The sequence below is a fragment of the Opisthocomus hoazin genome, chromosome 2, assembly GCF_030867145.1.
Source record: "Opisthocomus hoazin isolate bOpiHoa1 chromosome 2, bOpiHoa1.hap1, whole genome shotgun sequence".
Classification (NCBI taxonomy): Eukaryota; Metazoa; Chordata; class Aves; order Opisthocomiformes; family Opisthocomidae; genus Opisthocomus; species Opisthocomus hoazin.
Window position 1 is genome coordinate 108290349 of NC_134415.1, and position 19136 is coordinate 108309484.

Genomic DNA, 19136 nt, shown 5'->3' on the forward strand with positions numbered 1-19136 from the left:
TTGAGTTTCCGCAAAAAATTCAATTAGCTTGGTTATTTCACCAGTGGTGACTTCAGAAAATATTCAATACAGAAAAAGCTACCTGTCTAATAAGGCAAGAATGATTATGGTTGTATGGGGGACCACAGACTTTATCAGTTGACTTTGGCAGCCGTAAACCACAGGTCTGCTCTGAAAACCAGTATCATAGAAATGGCTCGATTTAACACCGTTAAACATTTCAAAAGCATTTACAGGAAGCAATTATTTTGCGCTGACATCCAGGCCTATGTACTCACACTTGAAGGGAAGCTGCCAGCTGAACTTCCCTCCTGTGTAGACTGTCCTAGCAATGAGGGTCTGCAGACTTACTGGGGCTTTAAGCAGTACCTGTGCGATGATGTCTGTTAACACTGGGATTCTGGCTATACATGTACAACTATTTCCATTAGTGTTTCTGCACAAGCCTATCTAACTGATGATCAATAAGAAATTCTGCTGATGCATACGAAAAAGTAGTAAACAGCACTCTTCCCCGCTTCCATCTGTTGGTCTGGACACACGGTACTTATTTTCATCATTAAAGCCAGTGGTCCACATGACTTCAACCACATTATTTTAGGAAATCAGCCACTACGACCAATTCTGCATCACTGTTCAGATCAGAACTACATTTTATATAAGACACCATAAAACAGAATTTTAAAAATTATTTTAAAACTATTGATTTCTATGCAATAAAGAAAACCAGAAATTTAAGCAGGAGTCAACATCGTTACACCAGTACAGGACAGTTATCATGGAGATCAGATTCCTGCGCTTTGTAAACTGCAGGTTACTTCGGAACCGCAAACACTTGGAAACCTCAAGACCAATTCACAATTCCCGGCAATTCTATTTTCACTGACTGATCAGCTTACATTTGAAAGTGAATGTTACACTATATAAAAGTCAACACTATGCTCCTTAGTGTCTCAAAGACTGCAGGTATTTTGCATTCCTGTGATCCTTTTGGACCTTCCATGGCTACTGGTGTTACACCAAGGTAGTAACTCAAGAGAACTAATAGATGCCTTTACAATGCAGTATGCTTTAGCAGTTATATCACATAAAAATAGCAATTGTAATTTCATATAACAATTCTGTTCACCTTAAACTCCTGTTGCTTGGCCATCATCACTGGCATGTGTCTGACAAGGAGAGGATGTTTCTCCTTCTTGATTTGATTCCCATCATCTTCTACACAGAACCAGCCTAACAGGTTATCCTCCGCTGCAACGGAAAGAGCAAACAACAAATGTCCCACAACACTTTCAGTGAATATCACTTACACCTCTCTACAGGAATAGAGGAGCATTCTGTTAAGTCTGGTTAATACCGATCAGGCTGTTCTCCCGCCATACACGCTTTTGTAGGAATAAATGACAACTTAACACTATGAGCAAAAATTCTATGTAGTAGATTACACACATATTAATAGTGCAAAAAAGAACACATAACACTAGCAAAATGTTAAGGGTGTTTTCTTAATGATGTTGTCAGTAGGTCATTAAAAGAGGAAAAGGCACATTCGCTTGAGAGTGCTATCAAACCTCTCCTCAGGCTCTAGGAAATCTGTTTTCCAAACTGCGTTTCTCTGCCAGTATAAGTGACATCACTACCAACTACTATCCCTAGCATAATTACAAAGATCCTCCTCCTGGAACGATGAAGACATCCATTCTCCCTTCCTATGTTTTTTCTTATTTTGCCAGCCTTCGGTGAGATACCATAAAATCACTGTATTTTGAGGATGCTTTCTAACAAGTGCATATCCTCAATGTTTCTCCACTTAGGCATTCAAAACCCCTAAAATCAGGTATCTTCTGACATCTATGCCCCCTGTGGAAACACAGGAGACTAATAACATCACAAGACAGCACATTATTGCTCCCACTTAGATCAAGTTTGTTTGTGATAATCCCTCCAGTGAAGACTATAGATTTATGCTAAAAAAACCCCCAAAACAACTCACCCCCAAAACCTCGAGTTTCACATATCCAACGATAAAAATATTACATTATATTAAAATATCACCTGGAAGTTTATTTCATGGTCAGAAAGCTAAACAAACAAACCAAACAGCTTTACTAATATTTCCTAGCTAAAAACATTCTTCAGCTAAAACCAAGAAGTTTGAAACTGAAAGGCATAAGTTTGCAAAGTTCGTAAGATCTGTAGAAATAAGTTTATAATGACGTAACTTCCTCACCTGTCTGTCCTGCAATGTATCTCATTCATTTTGATTTGAATATAACAATGAGTAATGAGTAGCATGGAGGTCACTAAAATACTGTAGAAACTATATTCCTTCATAATGAAACTCCTATCTATAACATCATTACTATGCAGTGATACACAATCACTACTATTTACTGTGTTGCAATTTTAACATCCGCAGATAGATTTTAACAAATAATTTTCTAAAAAATAAAAATAAAATATTACACTGTACATTGAGAGCTATCTTAACTTGATAGGAAATTTAAGTAACTAAGAATTACCAAGGGCCAGTTTAGCCATTTGTAAATTGTTGGTCCAAGACTGTTTGATGGCAGGGGTAAAGGTATTGAACACAGCTGTAAAGAAAGTGGGCCGCCCAGACCTGCAAGACAGAAAAAAAAGCCACTCTAAATGCACTGAGCATTAGATACAGTCAAGGCTAGAAATGTCAAGCAAGATGAAATTTCATTACTTTCCAATACTCAGACAAAGACACAGCTCCGATACAAGGATGCAGGCTGTGCTACGCCACACGCCCATCTTCCTACACCTTACACAACATGGTATGAGAAGAACAGCCTCCTTGGTGAAGCGATCTAACAGCGGCTGTTCCCTAGCAGCTATTAGCCATGGTTCCTCTCTTACTTCTGGCATCTGGAATGCAGGGCTGAGGAACAGACCAAAACTACAACGCTGCCCTGGAACATGCAAGTTCCCAGCACTGTGGCATGAGGGCAAATGGAGCTCTGAGCAACCTGGTCTAGTGAAAGATGTCCCCGCTCATCGCAGGGGGATTGGAACCAGATGATGTTTAAGGTCCCTCCCAACCCAAACCATTCTATGATTCTAAGTCAGAGGCTAACAGCACAGACAGAAGAGACGGAAGAGCTACAGATTCCCAAATCCTCCCTGGTACATCTATGCCTAATACAGAAGCCCATTTGGAAAGTTTTGTAATCAAGATTACTACTGACTTGTCCTGTTTTCCTGGGAGTTGCAGCTGAATTCTACAGCGATCTGCCGCTCTGATTTCATCTTCTTTTTTCAAAATCAGTTTTTGTAAGCCTGAGGTCCAGTCATGAGCTACAGATTGGTTTAAGTTCTGAAAAATACAAAAAAGCTAAAATTCAATGCCAGTCTACTCGCCTATTCCCAACAGGCTAACTAAGGTGATTTCTGCATCTAACAAACAATTCCTGGCACCTGGGCCTCATTCAGTCCACATTTTAATCATGGATAATTTAGCCATATTTGTAAACATATTTAAAAAAATCTGTAAAAAATTTGCTAACATATTTTATCTGATGATGTAATCTCACATTGCTAAGAGTTTGATGATACACAAACAACATTCCCAAGCATCTGTCAGATTAAGAAATGCAAATTTGCACCAGGTGTACAACGCTTTTACTTCATTTCAGTTAGTTACACAGAACCCACAAATTCTGTTTCTACAGAAAAGCAATGAAAACGTCTATAAATCACACTGCCAATATGCTTTTGTCCAAATCTTTGAGACAAAATGTTTACACAGCCATTGTGAAAGTTGTCTGTGTGACTGGAATCTGCTCAAGCACGATGCTGAAAAACCAACCTTCTTCAAGTTGAGTGTTTGGTCACAGCGGGTAAGAGCATACTTGAGTGACACAGCATCAATAGCAACAAGGTATTCCTACACAAAAGTACCCTAGTTTTCCACAGTTAGAATTTTATGAAAATTAAAGCCTTTTTCAAAAAGAGAGAAGCGGACCTCAGTTCTCAACTAAACTGTTCTAATTATCTTACGAATCTCTACCCGCTAACATTGACTGAAGTTCAAGTTCTCACAATGTAGTCAGTTCTGACTGGCAGTACAGGCAGAAAGGTTTTGTAGAAGTCAATGGGTGAATATCTTATGGTATCTGTACTATACATATTCCCAAGAACGCAGCTGAAATTAACCTTCAAATACTTGTGAAATTTTTTCCAAAAGTACTGTTTCCACAAAATTCCTTCACTGTACATATTTTGAAAAAATGTTATGTTCTGTTTAATGCCCTTGACTCTGAAGGCAAGATATCCCAAGAGAAACTCAGTTTTCATACACATATTCACACACACACATATACATTTACAGCCTATGGTGGCAGGTAGGAGTTAAAAATTGCACCTAACCATACACAAAGCATATAAAAAAAAAGGCAAAAAAGGAATTTTTTTTAAGTTCTAAGACTGTGGAGAATTCATTCTGAAATTCAGTGCTAACGTACTGTATCTGTTTGCCAGAATATAAGCTAAATAAAAGGGATGTGAACAAAGCCAAAGCAAATTACTTTCAAAATTCCTCTGAAAACCCTTTTACACTTTGGTGATTTGCTTTCAGTTTTAAGCACAGCTTCCCCCAAAGCCAGGATTATGAGCTTGGATGGGCATCAAGAGCTTCCTCAAAACAACCGCCCTCCTACTACCTTGTCTAACTGCAAGAATCCAATTTCTTAAGATCAACATGTAATTCTGTTTCCATATAAGCTTATCAGCTACTGAGCAAATGCAGACACTTGAAGTATCCACCTACGCTTAAAAACAATAAAGAAAAACAAGATTAGAAAGACAGCTGTAATCTACTTATAACACTAAACATTTAACAGTAAATTAATTACTAGAGTTAAAAATTATTATTCTCTTCACAGAGAAAACTACAGAACGTCTTGCACAGATCCTAGGGAGAGACAATTATGCTACTTTACAACAGGAACATATTTGAAATTTAAACCCAGCTTTGTTTATTACCTGATAGTTTCCTTTAAGGCTGCCTATTAATTGACTAATTTGACCAACTACATTCAAGTCATGTAAAAGGTTCTGCAGGTCATGGTACAGTTGCCCTGGTCCCATATAGAGCTTGTCTAAAATGAATAAAAAAACATGGTTATATATAAGATGACGTAATTCTCAGTTAAAAGAGGAAAGCATGACAAAGATAATACTACTAACATATTGCTATTTCTTAACACTACGAAAATTAAGCTTATCAAAACAGGTTTTACTCTCTCTAGACTGTAAAAGCAACTCATGCACTGATGTGCAGCTAGGGTCTTCATTACTTCCGAAAATCAGAGTGGTTTATTTATACATATATCAGATATTTCACTTTGCTGCTCCAGGTGCTTTCAGTGTCCCTGCAGACAGATAATTGCGACGTGCATCCCAGGAAATTATAGGTAGTAGTACTTTATCACATATTTGCTTTGCATGTACAGGTGCTACCAATGCCATTTCCTTTTAGCTCGCCTTATCGTTGCCATTTATAGTTACAATTAAGATTCAAGTTCGTTCATCTAGTATGCCAGAGAACATTATGTGTAGTTTTAAGAAGCACGAACCAGAACTATGACAAATACCAAAGCTTCACTGGCCCTGAAATCTCTCGCTGACATGGAAGTTTTGCTTAGCACTAACCAGCAGACTTGCTGTCACACCTTAAACATCCTTCCTGAAGGTTGCTGTCGGTCATAGGATGAAGCCAAAAAACTCCCTTATTTGTAGCCTACGCTGGTGTGGTTTAAAACTCAAAATTTGTTTAATTGATTGCAATACAGTCCTGGATCATATAGCCACATCCTAACTCTAACATGAGCCTGCAATTTCACTGAACCACTTGAAATTTTTTAGTAAGCACGGTTAATTCAAAAAAGGATCTGCAATGAAATCAGCAACAAATCTTAACAGCAGCAGAAACATTTTGGCCTAACCATCACTAAGTACCTATGTTTATAAAAGAACACTAAATTAAAAAATATTCTGATTGGCAGGATAATCTATCTATTTAAATGCACAAAGCTTGCAAAGCCCTGCTAATACACTCAGACTCACAGACATGCTGTCAGGAACAGGATGGCTATATAGCTCTTGCAGAAACAACACTCTCCCTCTCCCCAAAAAACCCTACTCCCACTCATACAGAGTCAGCATGTTTCCCTTTGGCTGAATAACAGGAACCAGGCTGGATTATCTTGCTGGGAAACCCCTACAGATTATTTAACTCAGGCAGTGTAGTATCCAAACTACAACTCTTCACCCTTATTGCAGCTTTGGAAGCTAGTCTGTGCGCAGCAAACTCCCCTGGAGCAGAAGGATTTCAACCCTGAGTCAGCAAGAACACATCCTAAATACAATGCTGGCTACCCCCTCTGCGACAGACCAGGGTCATGCACAAACGCTGTGCCACGGGGTCTGGCTGCCAGGGCAGATCGGTGCTGGACACAGCGCAGTCGCCAGCCGAGACACCGCTAGCACATCAAGTCCCTACGCCTGCTACAGGGACACAACACAACAAACCAAACACAAAGCTATCAGAATAGCATAATCTAGAATAAACATGAAAAATAAACATGCACAAGACAATTCTTCTTGAATCATTAGTATATTCTCAGTTACATATCAAAATAGCTGTATTTTCTAAAGACATTTTCCTGTTTGGAGGCTTTATACAGATTGAGGCCACCACTGGACGTTTTTCTTTAACGCAGTTCACTATATTAAGATAGGAGTCTGCCTTAAACCTTGAGAAGTATAAAATTTCAAGGCTCAAGGAAAATGTTAAGGGTTACTTTATCTCTGAATACTCCACTTCCCTGCAGGAAAACGCAACACAAACCTGAGATATTACACATTCCTGTAAAATTTCAAATGATTCTCTTGCCTTTAGATCTTCCGGTAAATTGAATCAATGAAAGGATTTCTGTGTATTGACCTTGAGGACTAAACAGGGGAATGACGGCACTTACTATTTGCCCAGCCAGAAAATACACGTAGCTTTCATCCATCCTTCTTTGCCTGTACTGAATGTTAATTAAAAGAACAATCTAGCCTTTCTTACCCTTAAAAACAAATCAGTCCGTAAGAAAAGATCATCACATTTGTTGTATACAATGAAAAGAAATGACTGCAATGTAGACCTAAGGGGATGAGTTTTGAGATTATGGTCAGCAGAGTACGTTTGCAGATTTGTTTAAAAAAACAAACAAACAAAAAACCCACAAAACCCCACACTTTTCCAGAACTGCAGACTACATACTTGCATTAAGCTGCATTTCCACCTTCTTCAATCCAAATACTTGAAAAATCAATATCTGAAAGTTGTAAACACTTCTCTGCTTGCACGCTCCTTCTGCTAGCTTACACCTTTTTTTTTACTAATGTTTACAATAATTGTAACTTGTTAAGCACCAGAATCACTGGTTCCTAGACACATCCAGTTGTTGCTGGACAGGGCTACTTGCAACCAAAGGGGTGGGTCAGTGTTAACAGAAGCCTGGTGAAATATAGCCAAAAGCCATGATAATGTGTTTGGCACTGTAAAGAACACAAACGAAATCATTCTTGCCCCAACTTTCTGTAACAAAAAGATAACTTCTGGAAAACAAAATCTGGACTGATTACAAGTAATTGGCAATTTAGTTGAGCTTTTGGCAGAAGCTCATTCACTTACCTGTCATTTATAAATTCCACTACTAAACAAACCAAACTGCTGAAACTGAAAGACATACTACAAGTATTTCTGAAATTTATCCTTGCGGGTTTGAACCAAGAGAAAATCTGCAACTACCAGGCTGCAAAAAAGTCTGTGAGGATTCCCTTGTACAGGACGGATGTTTTCACTCAAGTGAATTACGTTATTTCTAAGTTTTAAAAGCCAGGATCACTCTTTGCAGCTTCATGAAGACAGAGTTACCAGACATTTCATCTTTTTACTGACAGCAGCTCAGAGAACAGACACTCACCTGCAACACAGAACAGCAAGCATTTGGGCAACTCTTAGATGCTGTACGACTTTCGGCCACAGTCTTCAACTGAGGCCATAAAGAAAGCTTTAAGTGCTTCCACAGATGGACTTGCCCTGTGCAGTGTCTATATCCACTGTGCCTGAAAACAGCTGCCCTCTACAATCCTCTTCCTGCAGCTTCAAATGCTCTTACAAATGTCCTAATTCCAGCTTTGGAAACAAGGCATAAATCTTGAATTTCATTTAGTAATTGTCACCTGAGTCTATGTTGTCTGCAACATTCTTATTTCATAAGCTTTTAATATGTCAAGATAAAAAGGATGCAATAAGAGTGTCAAAGCAAATAAACTAACCTGGCATCTGAAATTCTGTCACACAGAAAAACCAAACGGAAGCCATTTTAGGCTCAGTCATTAAAGACAACATTCTTAGCACAGGAAAGGAAGCCAAAAAAGCAAATCAATAAATAATTAATGAGAGCCTGCTTCCATGCTCTGATGTTCTAGAAAAGACAAATGGCCAAATTAAGAAGAAAATTTCATAGTCATTCAAGGACTGGATCAATAGTCACAACTAATATAATTCTTTCATTGAGGTCCTTAGTGGGCACAAACCAGAACACAGAAAAATAACTGGGCTTCAGAGATCAGAAACAATGGACTCATAAGAAGAGAATTCTCTGAGAGCTTACCACTTGGTTTGTGTTTGGCTAATGAGTTAAAAATTATAGCAACTTCATTTCTGAACTGGGTCCTGCAACGGTTACTCACAATGTCTTTTGAAGTAGGATTAGCTTCTCAATGGTTAACAAAATGTTGACCAGCAGCTGACCTCGCTGCAAATTGTCTTCGGGAGGGTTTTTCCGGGGTGAAGGAGGGGAAACACACACACACACACACACACAAAAAAAAGTCTGTTCATCAGATGCGCCTCTCAGTTCTCAGCCAAAGACTGGCTGCTTCAGCCCACACATGTCCCCGACCATTTGATTGCTATTTTGAGGTGGGTGTTCACTCTTTCTTTTTTCCATAGAAAAGAGTGAAAAAACTCTTGGCTTCACTCCAAAGTAGATACATGGCTGGTTTCTTTTTGTACTTTGAAACGTTTCACAAACAATAAAGCCATTTCCTTCCCATTTCTAAGCCACTCTTGCTAATTATCAAGCTCCAAAACAACTTATTTACCCAACGTGAAAAAAACCCTCCGTGAGTTTAGAGAAGCTTCTCCCCAGGTCTACACATGCTGTGTGTTAGAGGACGGTGCGCCTGGGCAGGAGAGCAGGCAGTGTGCTGTAACCGGTAACCATGTAAGTGGCTTCAGAGGCAATGTTTTTTGCATTCTACCTACAACGGTGAAATCTTGGCCACATGTAAGTTAGCAGGAGTCTTTTTTCATCAACTCCTTTGTTGCTAAGATTTTGCCAGAGGAATTTGTGCCTCCCTGCAACAGGCAAGTTTATTGCCAACAACCAGTAATTCATGCAGAATAGCTGCTTAGCACTATTATGAAAATATACTGAAGGTTAAAAAAAAGCCAAAACAACAACAAAAAAAAAAAGCCAAAACCGTCACTTGCTTTAAAGGGAGGAAAGGAGGATAAAGTTTAAATTGATTTTTGCTGCTACGTAAAGTTGGGGTGGGAAGATTCTGCTTTTAATAACCATTGCTCCTTAGTTGGGATATATTCAAGTGTAATACTAAACACTTATTTTACCTGCTCATTTCCCAGTGTTACTCTCAGCACCACAGCTTTAAATTCACCAGTTTTGCCTGGTTTGAAGGAATTCTTGTACCTGAAACAGAAGCAATTTTAGCCCATTTACATCCAGCCACTTTCAAACCCTGTAGGAAACTCCCTGGGTGCGGTTAAAGTCAGTTTAACTTGGCTCAGGCAAAATTAGGATTTGGAAGGTTGTGCATAAATACACACATGCAAGAGAAGTGCCTATGTGCTCGGGTGTGGGCAGAGGGGGAGAACTTTCACCTCTGGCATCAGGCTGCTTTGCCAGGGAGCACTGCCAGCAGCTCTTTCCCCACACGGGCAGCACAGCAGCAGCTGCTTTAATGGGCACTGGCAGAGCAGCCGCTCCCCCGGGATCGCTGTCTATCCGGTTCTTCTAAATTTTCTGGGATTATAATATCCAATATTCTTGTTGTGCACATGAGAACAAACTGATCACGCCCTATTCTTCCTCTCAAACAATTACTATGGGACACATTTATTTACTGTGGTGATTTGTTACTTGTAAGCCTTTTCCAGTAGCTTTTTCTGTGTGCTCTGATTCTAACTTGTGAATTACTAATTTATCACAGGGGAAAAAGAAAGTGTTACAATGCCTAGAGTAGCTGCAGTCACCCGTAATTTAAACATCTATTCCTGGGTAAGCAAACATAATGGCTCAGTTGGTCCCTTCCTATAATAAACGCCCATTTATTCCCAATTAGGAGGATTTTTTTCAAGTAATATTATTACACAAATCCAAATAGCATGCAAATAAAATAAAAGCCTCATTCAGCATACTCTTAATATTTCAAATATTTTTGCAAACATTTCAATATAGTATACTATGTTAAAGCCAAAGACTGTTAACAGATACACTCCTGGGTATCTCTCTTACTGCAAAATAACTAATTTTGACAAGATCTGCCTTGACTATGATTACAGTAATGACCCTTACCCTACATGGTTCAAAACCACAATACATCAATATTAAACTGCATTGGAAAAAGGCATATTGACATGAAGTGAGAACCAATGTGCCACAGAAATTCAGGGTCCTTAGAAAGATTACTTTGCTTCTGAGAGATGCAGAGCCCTGAAGTCAGACTAGGTGTTACACAAAATGGAAGCTCACAAATGCTCACATGTGAAAACCACAGACAAAACTGAGAAAGGCTATGTTCCTGACTACAATTCCAACGTTACTGAGGGGCAGCATGAAGTTAATGATACACTTGAAGAACACGGCAGATTTGAAGACTACTCTGAAAGGCTGGTAGATCCCAAATTTGACTCGCTTTTTGCAATCTGGTCTTTGAGGCTGAGTGCATTTGTATTGCTTCCTCCCACTGAGCCATCTGTGTGCATCCAGGCAGCATACCAAAACATCAAGTGCTATGAAGAGAAGAGATCTGGAGAAGATTCAACCCTCATCTTGAGCATAAAAATCACCTGGGATGGGGGGAGAAGTTATGTACGTGAGACATAGCTTTAAAAGTTGCTGTGTCTGAGGAAGGTATAACAAACTGGTACTTGTATAGAATTACACACTCAGAACAAATAATAATAAAATAGACCGCTTCCACAACATTTAAGTCTACATTTAAACCTGAGCGGCTTGTACAGTGTTCTGGAAACCAAAGCATCATGATACCAGATGAATTCTTGATCAGTTCATAATAAACTGGACGGATTTCATGAGACTGTTAACTATGATGATATAGCAGCAATATATTTAAAACTACTTAAGTACAGTCAGAACTGTTCAACTGTTTTGTTTTAAATGTGACTTGGATTGTCCTGGAAATGTTTTACTAATTTTTTTGACTTGGTAAATAAGGAATTGTTTGGATGGTCACACTCAAAGAGTTGCGGTCAACAGCTCAGTGTCCAGGTGGAGACCAGTGGCAGGTGGCTTTCCTCAGGGGTCAGTATTGGGACTGCTGCTGTTTAACATCTTTGTTGGGAACACGGACAGTGGGACTGAGTGCACCCTCGGCAAGTTTGCCAACGACACCATGCTGTGTGGTGCAGTCAACACGCTGGAGGGAAGGGATGCCATCCACAGGGACGTTGACAAGCTCGAGAGGTGCGTCCTGTCTGAACCTCATGAAATTCAACAAGGCCAAATGAAAGGTCCTGCACATGGGTTGGGGCAATCCCAAGCACAAATACAGGCTGGGTGGAGAATGGATTGAGAGCAGTCCTACCAAGAAGGACCTGGGGGTACTGGCAGATGAAAAGCTGGGCCCAAAGTATTCTACGAGCCGGCAATGTGCACTCACAGCCCAGAAGGCCAACCGTATCCTGGGCTGCACCAAGAGAAGCGTGGCCAGCAAGTTGAGGGAGGTGATTCTGCTCCTCCGTTCCACTCTGGTGAGACCCTACATGTAGTTCTGCATCCAGCTCTGGAGCCCTCAGAACAGGAAAGACATGGAGCTGTTGGAGAAGGTCCAGAAGAGGCCACGAAAATGATCGGAGGGCTGGAGCACCTCTCCTCTGAGGAAAGGCTGAGAGAGTCAGGGCTGTTCAGCCCGGAGAAGAGAAGGCTCCGGGGAGACCTTATTGCGGTCTTCCAGTACTTAAAGGGGGCCTACAAGAAAGCTGGAGACGGATTTCTTACAAGGGCATGTAGCGATAAGACAAGGGGATAATGGCTTTAAACTAAAAGAGGGTAGATTTAGACTAGACATAAGAATGAAATTTTTTACAGTGACGGTGGTGAGGCACTGGAACACGTTGCCCACAGAAGCTGTGGCTGCCCCCTCCCTGGAAGTGTTCAAGGCCAGGTTGGATGGGGCTTTGAGCAACATGGTCTAGTGGAAGGTGTCCCTGCTCATGGCAGGAGGGTTGGAACTCGATGATCTTTAAGGTAGCTTCCAATCCAAACCATTCTATGATTCTACGATTTTTCATCAAGTAATAATAGGCAGACAGCATCCCACTGCTCAGTTTAAGATTCCCACGTTCAGGAAGGACAAGAATGGAGACTGTTTGAGAGACAATGTTATAACTGAAGTAAAATAGTTTCCTGTTTTCTGACGATGTTGATAATTAATTTAAAGAAGGAAAAACAGAAACCATTAATAAGGCCCTAGATTCAGTTACTGCAGTTGAGGAATTTTTCTATACTTGGAAATACTGGATCCTGCTCCTACAGGGACACTGGTAACAAAACACACAGGACAAATGCCTTACAGCTGCTCTGGGGAAGGAAACTTGTCAAATAGAGGAAAAGCATTCTCCTTGAGGAGGTCCAGAAGAACTAAATCTCTCAGTGAAAGTAGAAAAGGAAACATTTATGTGGCATCTTCATAGACAAGCAATCAGCAGGTCGAGGGAGGTGATTCTGCCCCTCTACTCCACTCTGGTGAGACCCTGCCTGGAGTACCACATCCAGCTCTGGAGCCCCAAGCACAAGAAGGACATGTGGCTGCTGGAGCGGGTCCAGAGGAGGGCCACAAAGATGATCAGAGAGATGGAACACCTCTCCTATGAGGAAAGGCTGAGAAAGTTGGGGTTGTTCAGCCTGGAGAAGAGAAGGCTGCAAGGAGACCTTATAGCAGCCTTCCAGTAACTGAAGGGGGCCTACAGGAAAGATGGGGACAATCTTTTCAGCAGGGCTTGTTGCAACAGGATAAGGAGTAATGGCTTTAAACTAAGGAAGGGTAGATCTAGACTGGATACAAGGAAGAAATTTTTTACGACGAGGGTGGTGAAACACTGAAACAGGTTGCCCAGAAAGGCAGTGGGAGGCCCCATCTCTGGAAACACTCAAGGCCAGGCTGGACGGGGCTCTGAGCAACCTGGTGTAGTTGAAGATGTCCCTGCTCACTGCAGGGGGGTTGGGCTAGATGACCTCTAAAAGTCCCTTCCAACCCAAAGCATTCTATGAGTTCAGCAACTGATAGATAGAGCTGGCAAAAAGATTATGAATGTTGGTAATGCCTGGAACATTGCCATTCATTTTGCAGTTGATACTGATGCTCATCGTTAAGTATTATTCTCTTTCCCTTTACAGAACCCTTTGGACCAGAACACCTAGCTTTCGCTGGGAGGCTGGCGATGAGGATCAGCAGCGGAACTGAAACCTTCTCTTGCACAGAACCTGACAAATCCAAGCACCAGCTACGCACAAGGGAGGCACCTCCGTACCTCCGGTCCCTTCTGCCTGAAAATTCTGTACGAGTGTTAAAGCCCGTGACAAAGTAGATGAGGTTTTATTTTTAGATGCTGAACTACAAGCTTCCTGCATGTTGTGTTATGTAAGCAGAGCCCTTGACAGCTCCCCCAGCACCACACTCCTCCTCTTTGAGTCTTTCCACTTGCTCACTCATGCTGCTCCTGTTTCCACAGACACCTCAGAGAAGCATGTGGGTGGATTATGTTTTCTTGTTTCTCCTTTATGAAAGTATTTTAATAGCCAATTGAAACTTCAGTAAAATAAAAAAAACAGGTAGACTTGTGAATCCAAAATCCTAGTTTAAGACCTAAACAAGCCCACAGATTAAAGTTCATAAGAGAAAAGCACGCTTTCTGCCTTACCCCTGTTTGTTCTTTCACACTCAGTCCAACTAATGACCTGCACAGTTGCATGCTCCTGAAAAATATGAGCCACCATAGTTCAACTGTGGCTCACTTGAGATTACATCATACTCTCAGGTCCAAACTACACAAATATTTAGAGAGTGGTATCAGTCTCCAGGTTTGGAAATTGAAGAAAGTGGGAAGTCAGGAATGATATCAGAAAACAAGAGCTTAGTTTGCAGCCATCAATGAAAAGCCAAGAAGCTACTCTCACTTCATAGCACAACCCTAAATTTGGTTTAGTAACCTCATGCAGAAAGAAGCAGCACAAACACATACACAGTATTAAGCGATAAGCAATAAACCCCTGAGACTACCAGAACACAAACTATTAAATTCAGACACAGGGTAAGCAAGCCTAATTACCAATATGGTCAGGAGCTATCATCATCAACAACCAACATGAAGAGCATTAGCATAAACATGAAATGACATTATTCAGTCTAATCATACTTTAATCATGTAAGCACCTAAAGGTAATCTTTATGAGCTTAATTATTGAATCTGATAATCTGAGCCTCTAAAACTCTTTAATGTATTTATTCTCACTGCCACTCAAGATAGAGGAGTCCTTCGAATCCTAATCACAAAGAACCAAATACCCCATGCAGTCCAGTACACATAGAGCAGAACTGGGAAAACAAAACTCCCAAGTCTCAACTCTGACACAGTATTTTTAATATACTTCACCTCCCTGTCAGGTGTTACTGCCTTGCTCTCAACTGGTAATTACAGGAATGCTGAGACCTGTCTCACTATATGCTCATTGTATCAGATCTGAACACCAAAGAAACAGGTTGCACAAAAACTACAATCCAACCACAAAACTGCTTATTCAGACAGCTTGAGCAATGCAAAGATAAAGTCAATGGCTTGCAACTGCAAATACTAAGGTATTAAATTCATAGTGCTATACCGTTTGTGAGTAAAATTATGCAAGAACAGCAAGGAAACACAAAGCCTCTTGAGATGGTGAGAAGTAGGTCATGCACTGAGAGCATGGCTTCAGGATTACATTAAATTCCAGCTAATCCTGACTGCGCAGGGAATTTCAGAGATAAAATGCCATAAATATTTTTCCTGATGACAGAAGCAGCTGTGCTATGCCAGAGATGAGGAAGGAAGTGAAAGCAGTAGGGAAGAGGAGGGAGAAACACCGGAGCCCAGACACTGACAAGTGTGAATCCCACAGCCCAGCTCCTCAACACCACGTTAGCCAGGACAACGGCCAGGTCTCTGCCTAGACTACGTACTGACTGCAGGTACAGATCAGAGAACTCCAGTGCCTGGCTCTGTTCCCACAAGGAAAGAAAATTGTAGAAGCAAAGAGACTTTAGAGTAAAAGAAGAGAGGTGCCACGGCCCTTTCCTCTCATGTCCCAGAAGGGGAAGGCTGAGGGCAGCACGGACCGGGAAGCCCCTCCTCTGCTAAGGAGGGAGAGGGGCCGTACAGGACCCTTGGGGTGCACCTGCATGGGCATGAAGTGTGAGAGGAACTGGATGCGAGAAGATAAATACTGACATAAACAGTCACACATCCAGGCATTTAAACAATGAAAGTACTGCAGGGATCTCAAGATAGGTCTGCAGGTGACTGTAAACAGGCCAAGCTGCCAGAGGTTTACACTGGAGTTCCGACCAGAGTATCTGTAACAACTCATGTGGAAATTGTACTGTGAGGAGCTTACCTTCCTCTTTCACACTCATTTGCTTTTAAGCTAGGTTTCTACTCATTCTACTACTCTGTGTCAAGATGCAGACAAGACCCCTGGCAACACAGAAAAAGGTTTATAGGAGGTGAACATCAAGCCCTATAACCACTATAAAGAATACGAAAGGCAAAGAGAAGAATCTCATCCTAAGTGGGTGAGACAAACATGTAACACCTAATTTATTCTACGCCTAATCCACCAGCTGGAAATATACATCCGCTTAACGAGCGAACTATTTAGTGTCACCCAGTTTGCTCGGCTGAACAGGCTGTCTGGAGCTAGATTTATTCAAAATCTCTGGTCTTTCATTCGCATATATCAACGATAGTTTACATTTATGAACATATTACACCTCCTTTAGTGTACAGTGTTGTATTCAATAGTTTTAAAATAAAGATTTACGTCATTTCTCTATACATATTTCACAGAGATTAAAGTTAGTTCAACTAGCAATTCATGCCACATCATCCTTTTTAAAACCTCATCACCAATGCTAGAGTTGATATCCCACATAATATTTAGTTTCACTTTGGACATTGTATTACAATTGTCCAGCCTTAGTGATGATAAAACTGACATTTTTTGTCTTCCCTTCTTCATTTCTGTATTTCTCATTAGAAAAAACAGCAAAAAATCAGCTTTAATGGCAATGGCTATCACAGCAGCACTATTTCTGTTTTTGAGAAGAGCTGCCCATCCACTGAGCGAGACATTGACAGAAGCACAAGTGCACACTGTATCCCAGCAAACATTCTTGCCTGTTTCCCTGACAACACTCAGACACCTACACAAACCGACTGCATCAAGCAGAAGGAAACTCGGAAGAGAGGAATCACGACTGCACTTCAGCATCATGTCACTACTACACTTGACAATAAACAAAACCCACAGATCAAAACCATAGGCGAGTGGGAACAGAGTACAAATGTACCCCTGGAAGTCTGACCAGGAAAGGAGAAAAGCCATGGCTTTGCAGTACTGAGGTTTGATCTGAGTTATGAACTATAGACCCATAAAACAAACAACTAAAAAAAAACCCGAAACACCACTGAAATGCAGCCATATACATAAACACGCTAACCTGTTTTTTCATTTTACTGTTATCTCCTATGCTTATCACTACATGATAGGTAGTACAGATGGGTCTTGCTCATTTTCTCTTTCAGCCATCTGGCTCAAATTAAATGGTTCTTTGCTTAAGTAATAGGCTATGCTGCATATGGCTCCTAATCAACATGATCAGCAGCAGAACACTGATGACAGGCATTGGTTTCCCACCCAGAAATGGCACGATGCTTAGCTCTCTCCCTTTGCTTCTTCAGAGTCTCTGTAGTCTGGTCGTCTTCCATAAAATCACTGTGAAAAACTTTTACAGCCCACTCATTTTATTCTTGGGAACCAGAGTACAGACAACTCAGGGTGGTCACCGTCACTGTGGCACCAAACAGGCACTCGTCACAGAAACTGCATTTCATGACCCATCAACAGTTTGCGTGAAGTGCTGCAAACTCCGAACAGTACATGCCAGAAGTCTGAGAAACCAAAACTCTAGACAGTATATTTCATTTTTGCTCCTATATTTTCCTTTAAAGGGCAATGAAATACATGTCTTTTCAGTGATTTTACATATAGACGGATGACTTGCAAACAAAGGTCAACTTCTGATTCTCCTAGATGGGAATATAGCACATTTTGATAAGAAGTTACAAATTTGCCTTTGACCATACTGTTTATATTTTTGGAAGGCATATTTAAAATACGTTATTAATATGACATACTAAAAAGAAAGTTATATTCATTGCTCTTTCACCCACAGAACCACAGAATGCTTTGAGTCAGAAGGGACCTTTGAAGGTCATCTAGTCCAACCCCCCTGCAATGAGCAGGGACATCTACCACTCGATCAGGTTGCTCAGAGCCCCGTCCAACCTGACCTTGAATGTTTCCAGGGATGGGGCATCTACCGCCTCCCTGGACAACCTGTTCCAGTGCTTCACCAGCCTCATTGTAAAATATTTCTTCCTTATATCCAGTCTAAATTTACCCTCTTTTAGTTTAAAATCATCACCTCTTGTCCTATCACAACAGGCCTTACTAAAAAGTCTGTATTATCTCACTCATCCTCATTTTCATTAGAAGCGAACATGTAATATTTAACTTTCTTGGTGTCCTCTTTCCATAAATTCAATGCAACTTCTCACCCTTTTTGATTGAATGAGGATCATTCAGTAGGATACAGCTATGCAGTAAACTTCCTCAAAAGCCAACGAAAAAAAATAATCTCCAATAAACCAAAAACCAAGGAAATAGCCAGCAGATAAATCCCTTCAACTACTAAAAATCATTCAGGATGAAGGAGCATATATTAAAAAGATAACATCAGAACAAATGCGTTAATTGCTTTAGATGTTCACAGCATCTAAAAAAATAAACAAAAATAGAAAATTCACCAAAAGGTAGTAAGCAATAACCTAGTACTGGAATAGTCACTGATTACTCTTTCGATTCCTCTATGAGATAACATGATTATCAAAAGATACCAGTTTACCTGCGGGCATTAAATGATCTGTGGCCTCCATTAGACTCCCTGTGGACACATTAGATGTCTGAGGTCCTCTGAGTGTTTATGGTTCCCACCCAGAGCACAGTGTATTTTATATCTGGGGAAACTGAGGTATAGAAGTAACAAGACTCACCCATTAACATACAAGGAAATCCGTGGCAGGGCAAATACTAAAATTCAGGAGCCCTTAAACTTGATGTTAATTTCCCCAGGTCCATAATAAATGGGTTACCTACAGCTATCTTGGAAAAAAAACCAAACAAACAAATAAAAAAAAACAAACCACAAAAAAGAAAGGAAAACCAAACCAAACCAATATCCCAGATGTGAATGCTGAATCCATTACTTTCAGTAGCTCACAGACAGTGGAGGTGAATCAATGCATGTATCAACCCAACTGTGTGGAAGAACAGAATTCACTAGTTAGAGTTATATAAGCAAGATGTTGTCTCCTTTTGAGCTTTTCAACCATTTATAACCTAGTGTCATCCCCATATTACGTAATACTTTTGCTGAGTTCTTATCGGGTCTTGAATCACAGTTCTTGTTTC

General features: G+C 40.6%; 1 protein-coding gene across 6 annotated transcripts in view; it reads right to left on the minus strand.

Annotated features, from left to right (window-relative positions):
* The window catches only part of ARHGEF10 (Rho guanine nucleotide exchange factor 10), a 117319-nt gene that overhangs the window by 34590 nt on the left and 63593 nt on the right, over positions 1 to 19136 (minus strand). For all 6 annotated transcript variants that reach the window (XM_075414718.1, XM_075414721.1, XM_075414720.1 and 3 more), the window contains 4 exons: positions 5011 to 5126; positions 3216 to 3343; positions 2523 to 2623; positions 1130 to 1251 (listed from right to left, as the gene is read on the minus strand). In XM_075414718.1, the coding sequence (XP_075270833.1) occupies positions 1130 to 1251; positions 2523 to 2623; positions 3216 to 3343; positions 5011 to 5126 (467 nt within the window). The remainder of the gene's footprint in view (positions 1 to 1129; positions 1252 to 2522; positions 2624 to 3215; positions 3344 to 5010; positions 5127 to 19136) is intronic.